Here is a 10536-nt window from a genome sequence, read left to right on the forward strand (position 1 = left end):
GCTTCTTTAGGTGCTGGGCCGGTGTATGGAGGGGGTAGCGGGGCACGAAGGGCGTGTGCTGCGGGTGGAAACGCCTTGTCTGCCTGCGGGTGGAAATGACTTGTCTGCCTGCAGGTAAATTCTACCAGCACGCCCCAGCAGAGGCCTCCCAAGCCACCCTAGCCAGCGTCTCGCCCGTGTTTGCGGTGGTAAGTCCCTGCAGACCCGGCAGCCGGGCGGGCTGTGCGCGGCCGTGGTGCTTTTCCACAGTCGTTCTGTGTTTGTTTGTTTCTCCCTTCCAGCGTCTTGAGAGCAGACCGATTCGTCTCCCAAAGAGCGCCCCTAGTTCTGAATTGTCGGTTTAAGTTGTGCTGTACGGTGTTCATTAAGGTGTCTCTCTAATTTGAAGCACCTGCTGTCAGATCTCTTGCTTCTGCTCTGAAGGCAGGACAGCTCGCCCAGGTGCTGCAGCTGGAGGGTCTCTTGTTAAGCTCGTTGAGGCTTCATATGCCTTTAAAAATTATTCCTGTGCCTTGGTAGCCATAAAGGAAGCAAACCTAGGATTTGGGGGAAAATAAGCTCTTTCTGTATTCTTTGCTTGACAGTGAATTTGCAGACTGCGTTACTGACATGCTTAGCACATAGGAGGGGGGTCAGGCCCCCTTGTTGAGGCTGACAATCACTCTGTCTGCATCCAGGTGCACTTAGCTAGGTCCTTGTGGCCCTGTCACACCTGTTGTAGTGCCACTGGAATGTGTGCTCAGGTATGTTTCATTCACAGAAAGTTACTTTTAAAACCAGTCACGTGGAACTCAACGACGTGGTTTACGAGCAAAACAGCAAGCTTTCTGATTCAACCAGACCTTGTTGTTTGTCCAAGAAAATAATTTCCCTGGGAGATACAAGTGTTAAATGACTAATCTTCATGACAAGTGCTGAGACAAGGATTTAGATGCAGGTGACTCGCTAACCAGCAGGTTAGTAGGATACTTTATATGGACACCAGGGCCTAACTGCCCACCTTGTGGGAGCACGTACTTTTTGAACGTTCTTTGTAAATGTTTCTGATTGTTCCAGAGAAAACAACAAAATTCTTAATCCAAAATGTAAGGTGCACTTTTGTGCCAAAACACTCTGATCCTCTTTGAATCAGCTCCTTCCCAAGGTTCACGTAGGAACCTCATGGTGCAGATGAGACTGATTTTGTTAGGTATGTCTACAAAGGCAGTGAAATCCATGGCAAATTCAGTGCAATATTTTTCTTGACTGGGGTGGACTGTGAAGAGAGGGCATAAAAAGTTGATTTTCCTTCATAGCAGATTTTCCATTTGACTTTTAGGCAAACAATTTTAGACTTATTTTTTCCCCTGTTTTATAGTAGTTTAGTGAAAAGAAATATTTTCTCTGCTCTTTTTAGATGAAGTTTGACAAAGAGGGAAACACTAGCTATTTTGGTGAGTATTCATTGTGGTTTTGTTTGTTTTGGTTTTAACCTGTTCAATACAGAAAAGCCTCATTGGGAATCTACATGGGGTAGAAAGTTACATTTGGGATACTACCCTTCTGTTTATTTGGGATGTTGCAACATTTCCTTTGTGTTGCTGCCTTCTGTTGGCCTTTGCAGGGTCTTTCTTATTACAATGTTTGTATCTTTTTAAGCAGTATTTCAAAAATAACATGTAGCATCTCTGACAGGAAGGTGATTTTTACTTTGCCTTTTCTCTGTTTTACCATTTCCTTTACCTGCTTTGTATTTCCCTTTCTGCAGGATCACACGTGCTGTCTCAAACCAGCCACTTGGTTTCTGACGTGAAATGAATTGTCATGGCCAGCTTTTCACTTAAATGTAGAATTTTTCCCTTTCCACTTGAGACACAGTCTTCTAAACATTGTAAAATATCAATTACATTGAGGAGGCAGGAAAACTGTTTTGAAGATAGCACAGCTTTTTTTTTTGTTTCCTTTTTTGGGACTAACAGACTAAAATGTAATTTCATAACGTATGCGCTTCCCCCTAAACGTCTTCATCTGCAAATATTTTAGAAAAAAAGAAAACAGAATTGTACCAGGAATTGGGTCTTCAAGCTCGAGATCTAAGATTTCAACACCTCATGAGCATGGCAACTAGGAACAACAGGATCATCATAAGAATGGAGGTAATGGTTTCCCTGTGCCTGCATGTAAGCGTGAACCGTGTCTTATCCTTGGACCTGCATTTTCTTGCACAGTGTGTTTAATACCAGCTTTACATTACATGAAATCCAGCAGTAAATAGGACTTGGGTGTTCTACCTAGCAGTCAGAGGTATGGGTTTACTGGCTTTAGTGTCACTAACGTTGTCACAGAAGCCAGGGCTTAGGAGGAGGCTCTTCTCAGTCATATTGGCACGAACACAGTGCTGGGTTTGAACTGTGGGTTGCAGTTCACGTGAGATGCTGTTGTTTTCCTGCCTGAAAAGACACTTGAAGAGTGGCTTGTTATCAAGTGCATGACAGAGTCATGAGAAGGTGGAAATCTTCGGAGAGGTCTTTTTTTCAGATTCCTACATTTACTGTCTTTTTCAGTCCCTGAAGGCTGTCATCACACCAGAGTTTCTTCTGATACTCGATTATCGTAATTTAAATCTAGAACGCTGGCTCGTCAGTGAACTGGCATCTCAGCTGGCTGGGGAAGGTCAGCTAGTTACATACTCCCTGCCCTTTGAATTCCGAGCCATAGAAGCAATCCTGCAGTACTGGGTGAGATATCTCCTTTTTTTTTTTAAGTTGCTTTGGAAGTTGTTGCTTCATAGAGAAGACAGGATGATTTTCTTCTTGTGTTAATATTTATACATACATATTTTTATATGCATTCCGTGCTTGCTCGAGGAGTTCTTTTTTGATTTTGGCTTTTGTTGGTGTAATTTTTATGGATTTGTGTGTATGTGTGTTTCCATTCCCTTCCTGAAAAAGTGCTAATTGGAAAGTTTGTTATGGGAACAACTGACGTAAGGTTCTCATGGCTTCACTGTCATTTGGACAATTAAAAAGGAAGTCAGAGTTCCTTTCTAGAGATATGCTTTAGCTGAAATAGAAGTCATGCAGAAGCACAGAGGTTTGTTGACCTCTTGGGCAGGAGTCAGAGAATGAGTTAAAGCTATCCTTAAAGACCTATGATTGCTAATAGTAATATGAAATTCCTGTGGAAACAGCATTTTAGCTTCAGCAGCCTCACTGCTGTGGTTGGCACTGTGTTTCAATTCAGTGCAAATTGCTTCTATAAAAGACTGTATTTTGCACTGGCCTTATCTTGTAAGTGGTATCCCTATGGCAAGTATTTCCCAGCCATTGGAAAGCAGATTGTGTTAATTGCCTATTACTGTGAATTCTGTGGTCAGGGACAGGAGTCAGTTGCCCAAGTCATTCTGAAGGGATTGCTTTAATTCTTATGAAGGATCATGTTGTTATCTAGATCAGCAAACTGCAGGGGAGACTTAACACTTTGCAGCCTCAGATCCTTGAGACACTGGAAGCTCTAGTGGACCACAAGCTTTTGTCTGTGGATAGGAGTAAACTACACATTCTCCTGCAAAATGGCAAGAGGTAAATAAGAGTAACACGAGAAGACACTAGAAGATGACCATAGAAAATGATGTGCAATAAAACGGTAGGAAAATGGTATGTAATATGAATGACTGTAATGCTGGGTTGTGCACCTTCTTTGTAAATGTAGAAATTGGTATATGAAATACCTAGCGATACGGGAAAACAGAAGAAGGGAAATCTATTCCAAGCTGTCAGAAATAAAGTCAGGTTTCTTAAATAGCATCTAATAGAACAAAATAATAGCTAAGACAAAAAAATAACATCATGAAAATGTTCCACATTATGTAAAACAAGCTGTTGCATCAATACTTGAAGATTAGTAGTACTAAAATACTGGTCCTTTCATGTAGTACCCTCTGTGATACAGCAGTGCGAACATGTACTCCTTGCGTGCTCACAGATGCTTGTTTCTTCTGACTTAAAAAACGCATCCAGAAAACACATCTGAATCCTTTTCAGTGTGTGTCTGTTACTTGCTGGTCCAAGATGGATCACTGCCACTGCTGAGTGCATGGTGTGTGGAGGATTTTTTGAAGGAGCACTTAGAACCCTGCAAGGAAGTTTTCCCTGGCCACTACATCTGGCAAGGGGGCTGGCTGGCAAGCTTGTTTAGAGATTACCTTTTGTGCACTCGTGCCAGTGGGGATGACTTGACCTTTTGCCTGTTTTTCCTTCAGCTTGTCAGAACTGGAAACAGATCTTAAAGTTTTCAGAGAAACAATTCTGGAGATCTTAGATGAAGAAGAATTAATAGAAGAGCTCTGTCTATCTAAATGGACTGATCCACAAGTATTGTATGTATATTTTGAAACCACGTACTTTTTAAAAAGTATTTTGTTTCAGGAAAACTTGACCACTAAACTGGGTGTTCCCTGCCAAAAAGCAGAAAGAAGAGGACTTGCTAATTTTTTTAAGCTCTAACACTTGCTGCATCAGAAATTGTTGTGTTAGCCATTTTGGTGAGGGACCCTGTTAGCACTAGTCATGTTACACAGTTTCCAACAGTTTTTGGCATAGCAGGCCAGCTCATCTAGTATGTAATGGGATGGGAGCAGGAGGTGAAAACGCAACTATTATTTTTCAATACAAATTTACATTTTCTGGGAGAATTTTCTTCAGTTTCACCAAAAAAACTGAAAAGGTAGATTTTAAAGCTTGTCTTGAATAGGTCAGACAGCATGCTTCCTTTATAGGAAGTGTGTTCTGAACACCTTCCTTCTAGGTTTCTGCTCACCAGCAGAACCTGAAGGAAAGAGGTCCTGGAGCAATCTTGTGCACCTGAAGAGCAGCATTTCAGGAAAAATGCATATTCAGAAATAGTCCTATTGCACTCTGTCATGTTCTGGTGAAAGACCACACACACAGCAGCAGCATCACCAGTCACTTAACAAAAACTAAAAAGCAAAAAGATGGTGTCAGATCCCAATACGTTTTGGGCTGGATTGTGTTTGAATCTTGGACACACAGACATGTTTTATGTCTCAGCAGAGAACAAAAAACTGCTTTCCAGGTCCTTTGCAAAGCTGCTGAATAATACTTTTGCCTAACAGCGTTGCATGTGGATATTAATACTGTTGACACAGTATTGCTTGTTGGAAATCAGGAGGTGGTTTCTTGCCCTGCAAAGCTTAGTCTAAATGTGGAGCAGAAACTCAGTATTCCAGAAGTGGGATGTGATTTGCCTTTCTAGTGTATCTGCTGGAGTAGTGTCAGGAAAGCTCTGAATTCCAGGCTACTCCTGAGCCAGCAGCTGATCTTTGTCCTGATTTTGGTCACAGCCTGCTCTTGCACTTAATACAAGCTGCTGACAGATTTTTTTCCTGTCTTATGGTAGACAGTGTAAAAACATCTAGGAAAGATAAAAAGGTTACCTTACCCTCTTCATGCTGGGAGAAACCTGAAGTCATCCCTTCTTTCAGACACTGCCATTGCAGTGGGGGATTGTCTGAAGAGCGCTGGAACTTTGCAATCCCCGTGCAGGGATGTGGCAAGGGAGTCGTGCACAGGCACAGCAGGAGACACCAGCCACAACAGCATGTTTGCAGGCGGGCTGGCAGTGTGTGGGCAGCTCCAGGGCTGAGGCAGGGGATGTGTGGTATTTGATGAACTCAAGAAGCCTGAGAAGGTGTGAATGGACCCAGTTAGGCATCTAGGTGCCATCAGAGATTGTTTGCAGAAGGAGTGGTGAGCTGAGCCTGGAAAGGTGAGATGAGGCAGATGTTTTATCTTTGTATGAAGGGATGGCAAGCAGTCACAGACTCATGAGACAGATGGAGTTAATGAAAGCAAATTAGGTGGCACGTTATTTAAAGTCCGTATGCCTGTTATTTCCCTTTGTATATCCACAGAGGAGCCAATAGGCCAAAATAGGACCTTTTGCTGAATCTGTTCTAGAGTAGAGATAGGGCTCTAGGGCTTTTAAATTTGCAGCTCCTCTCATCTGCATTCTCATTGCTTGAGTTTTTTACTAAATCTCAAGGTCTGAAGGACTTCAGAATCAGACTGGCTACCTCAAAGTTTCTGTTCCATAAGAGAGAAAGTACGGGCTTTGTTAAAGGTCCCCAGAGAGCTTACATGGTTTGATTCTTAAGGTATATCACTGATTTTCTTGGAAAACCATTTCAGGGAGGGTCTCTTCAGAGTCAGCAGTGCTAGAAAAGTTTAATCTCTCTGGAGAAATGAGGTCATAGCACATAAGAAAAAATTAAGAGGAATCTTCCTGGCTTTGCTGCTAGTTTTCAAGCTCTTGTGGATCTCCAGTGCCTCAGTTTTCATCTACAGACTGCAAAATCCAGTACAGCACCAGAAACAGACAAACCCGTTCTGGAGAAGGCAGCTGTGCCAGCAGTCAGACCAGGAAGTAAGATGAAAGCTTCTTAGACTTCACTTAGGATGGAGCAGCATCTCCCATTTGATGCCCACTCTTAGGCTGCTTCATGCTCCCAGAAAGTTTGGCAGTCATTACTGTGTATAGCTGAAACACCTTGCAACTGTAACGTTTTTAATACACACCTACAATCTCCTTCCCTATGTGTAATTTTGTGTGTGTTGACTAGGGGTGGTTTTATTCTTGCCAGTTTTGACTGCACCATTACCAGCTTCCACCGTTTGAGGGCACCAAAAAGTGAAGTATCTCCTTTCAAAAATTCCAACACCTTGTAATAGTGGAAACACTTCTGGTAATAGAACATGCATGAATAATATACTTTTTAATAACTTTTTAAATATCTGAACAAATCAGATTTGTGCTACTGTGCATGCCTTGCACATCTCACATGCTAATTGCTCTACTCAGAATGATTGACTGCCAGTGCTAATCAGTTGATAGATACAAAAATCTGTGTTTTGTTTTAAGCTGTTGGTATTAATGGAATTTCATCACTGAAGAGGTTGGTCTTTTGAGATCTAGTGTCAAGACAGTTGTTCCCCACGACTCCTGTGTGCCTTGTCTTAACCCATCAATAACACACTTCTGCAGAGCGCGTGGCTAACTGGAAAAATACAAATTGTTGCTTGCAGTGAGGAGAGTACATCTGGGATTGATCATGCAGAGGAAATGGAACTGCTGCTGGAGAACTATTACAGACAAGCAGAAGATCTTGCAAATGAAGCTCGTGAACTCAGAGTATTGATTGATGACTCAGAAAGCATCATCTTTATCAACCTGGACAGGTTAGCTACCCTAACAGTAGTTAGCAGTTGGACTGCCAAAAGCTGAGCAGAATTTAGTATTGCCTAGTTTTTCTCAAATCTGCCTACAAGGGAAGTTGGGGAATTCCACCTTCATGAGGGTTTGAAAGCACTTGCAGTCACAGCACAAGAAGAGGCGTTGCACATTTTTTTGTCAGTGAACTGGATAAAGCAAAGCAACAAGACTCCCTAATTAGTTATGTGTAAAAACCTCTTTAGCCAGGCATCTGTTTTCACTTGCAGAATCCAAGCTTTTCCTAGATCCTTCTGGGGAGCTGTTTGCTGAAGGAAGAATCTGCAGATTTAGGGGCAAAATGAAATTCTGCTCAGAAAAGTTTGCTCTTAATTCATCAAAACTGAATATTTAAGAGTCTGTCTAGGCTATGCAGGTATTCAGTACAAGTTGCATATCACTCTATGGAGTGATACAAGAATGAATAACTGTTACAGCATTAGTATTCTCGCTCTTCCTGTACTCAACTTACTGAAAAATAATTGTAACTTGCATTTGCAAGCACGTGCCAGTCTGTCTTTGAGGTCAGCCTTTAATAATCTTTCCCCTCTTTACTGGGGAGTTATCTATAGAGGTAATTGGTGGATCATTTTGGGGGAGACTTGAATATAGAATTCTCCAAAACAGGCTCAAGTTTGTAGTCCGCAGCATTTGCCAACTTTGACTTCTTTGTAAGTATCTTCATTTACAAGGTAACAGTAAATTGTTGTTGCTTGTGAATGCAGAGACATAAATTCCAGCCAGATACTGGCAAGAGAACACAAATGGCTGTGGAAATGTACTGTTACTCAGTGTATATATGTCTCTTAAGAAGTGAGCAATGCTGGAAGGTCTGCTGGCGATGAAGCAGAACCTGCTGCCTTATAGGTATCCTGATGCAGCAAATTCAAAATTATACCCTCTTTACACTGTTGTTTCATGAGTTTTATCCAGCATGACTCCCTTTGGTTTCACTATTTGGTTTTCATGGATGCTGTATGAAATTTGAGAATTTAGTAGCAGATCAGTTTCTGGGTTCCCCTTACAGATGCTTCTCCCTTCTTTAGCCACCGTAATGTGATGATGAGGCTGAACTTGCAGCTGACTATGGGGACTTTCTCTGTCTCTCTCTTTGGACTCATAGGAGTTGCATTTGGCATGAACTTGGAGTCATCTCTTGAAGAGGTAAGGAACAAGCGCTGCTTTTTATCAGGGACATAAAACATGGCCCCTGCTCTTAAAGTGCATTTGATACTAAGTACAACCTCATTCTTTCTATAGGTAAAGCTCCAGATATAAGTTTTAGTGTGACCATAATTTAGTCCAGCAATTCATGTGTTCATGCAGTCACATTTTTGTAAGCAAATTACTGCATGGTTAACTGCACAGGATTGCTTACTTTCTTCTAGGTAACATCTATGGAAAAGAAATGGGAAGACAAAATTGTGGTTGTGTAAGGACTGCCTATAAAGCAGTATTCATGTTTCTGTAGTGATCACCTGAAAAGCCCAGTTTTGTCTTCCAGAAACTGGGGTGTCTGGCAAACAGCCAGGACATTTCCAGCACACCAGAGGAACACTCTACTGTCAGTTATGTGGTTATACCCAAACTGGTGGGGGTGCAGACTAGGGGTGCAAATGTGCAATTTGATGTGCTATCTTAAAACCAAAAAATCCCAAGCAGGCTTCTTCAATTTCAAATCTGTTAAATAAAAGGATTGAATTTCCAGACTTCTGCTGAAGGAAAGAGAACTGCATGGGATAGTAACAGCATACACTAGGGTCATTCCTACATAAAGTGCTTTCCTATGGAACAGCCCTTTTCCAAAGGTGGGACTTGGCTGTTAATGGTAGAGTTTCCCACTTCCCTCTCCTAAGGAGGTGGTGGGGAGTGACAGATTGATCTTTGGATAATCCCATTTCTGAAGAGGGAGTTGCATGACTAATGGGAGTGTTCTGTTGTTAGGACCCCAGAATATTTTGGCTGGTGACTGGGATAATGTTTCTGGGAAGTGGTCTGATCTGGCGGCGCTTGCTTTCCTTCCTTGGGCGGCACCTAGAACCTCCACTACCTCCTCACGTATGTATGGCTGGCTTGGGTTTCTGCTTCAGACCCTGCATGCACAGTTCATTTCTAAAGCAGGGGGAAAGGCCTCTGGCCCACTGAGCATGAGGAAATGTAGCTCAGTTCCTTGACTTGTCAAAGGAGAAAGTTATTCCTAGCTGGACTGAATGAGGTGGGAAGCTCCAGCACTGTAAAAGATACACTTAAGCAATAAGATGTGCTCATTGTTGCCAGAAGGGAAGCTGCAGGCTGTTCCTTGAGACATGCTGTATTTACTTTCACCTGGCAGCCAAAGGGAAGGGGAGGCTAATGTTAGAAGCAGACCTAATGTGCTTTTGCAGCTGTCACAGCAGTCTCTTCATAATAAGTATCATCAGGGATGCTTCCCTTCTCCTCCCCCCACCCACATCCTAACTCTGAATCTGTAGTCCCTGTCTTGTAAAAGAGGTTAAAATAAGAGGATGATAAAGACAGGTCCTAGCTGTAATATCACTATGGAGAGTGGTGTCATGGTTGTGATGTCCTGACTCCCAATCTAATGTTTGTAGGAGCTTCTCTTGTGCACACCAGTCTTTGCCACTGATGCTGATGGCATCGTAGAGCCCTGTTGTACCAAGCTGTAAAAAGATGTACAAGGAGACTATGTTCAGATTAGCAAAATTTTGTGTGGGTCATTTTCCCTCTTGACTACACATTCCTGCCAAACCTTGTGGGACTGAGTTGTCTACCCTTGTTCTGCACTCATAGTATTTGTAACAGGGAAGTATCAGTGGATTCGAAAGCCAAGTTGCTACCAAAAAAAAAAATAATCCAGATAAACTCCCTCTTTTGTCTCTATGTGGCAGATGGAAGTAGTTTGTTGTGGAATGTTGACTATAACTACAACTAACGGGATTCTCACCAAGTATTGCTCAAAACCAACTCCAGCATATACTTCCTTTGCCTTAGAGAAACGTACTGAAAGAGCTTAGACAGGGAGAAGGCAGAGACAGTGTTCTGAAAATAAGAAGAATCAATGTGCAGGCCTCTCTCAAGCTTTTTATCCTTCTGCTGCATATAGAGCAGCTTCTCATATAATGACAGGCTATTTTGTGTCTTCCCTAGGTTCCTGCAGTTTTGAAAAAGTCCCAACCAGCAGCTGGAAAAGTGGAGATAAAGAACAACCTTAAAGCAGAAACATTTGGGCTGAGCAGAAGCACAGAAACAAACCAATAGGAACAGCAGGAA

The 10536-nt window shown here is 42.3% G+C and overlaps 1 protein-coding gene across 1 annotated transcript; it reads left to right on the forward strand.

Annotated features, from left to right (window-relative positions):
- Nucleotides 1–95: 95 nt before the first annotated feature.
- On the forward strand, nt 96–10524 carry MRS2 (MRS2 magnesium transporter). Its single transcript, XM_010004526.1, has 10 exons — nt 96–188; nt 1397–1433; nt 2023–2135; nt 2544–2717; nt 3430–3560; nt 4241–4357; nt 7083–7235; nt 8313–8430; nt 9211–9324; nt 10414–10524. The coding sequence occupies exons 1-10, from the start codon at nt 96–98 to the stop codon at nt 10522–10524; spliced, it is 1161 nt and encodes a 386-aa protein (XP_010002828.1).
- Nucleotides 10525–10536: the final 12 nt, after the last annotated feature.

Source organism: Chaetura pelagica, unplaced genomic scaffold, assembly GCF_000747805.2.
Source record: "Chaetura pelagica isolate M959 unplaced genomic scaffold, ChaPel_1.0 scaffold78, whole genome shotgun sequence".
Lineage (NCBI taxonomy): Eukaryota > Metazoa > Chordata > Aves > Apodiformes > Apodidae > Chaetura > Chaetura pelagica.

Coding starts and splice junctions, on each gene's coding strand:
- MRS2 (XM_010004526.1), top strand. CDS start 96: ATGACTTGTCTGCCTGCAGGTAAATTCTACCAGCACGCCCCAGCAGAG. Junction 1,434..2,022: donor GGGAAACACTAGCTATTTTG/GTGAGTATTCAT, acceptor CAAATATTTTAG/AAAAAAAGAAAACAGAATTG. Junction 3,561..4,240: donor CTCCTGCAAAATGGCAAGAG/GTAAATAAGAGT, acceptor TTTTTCCTTCAG/CTTGTCAGAACTGGAAACAG.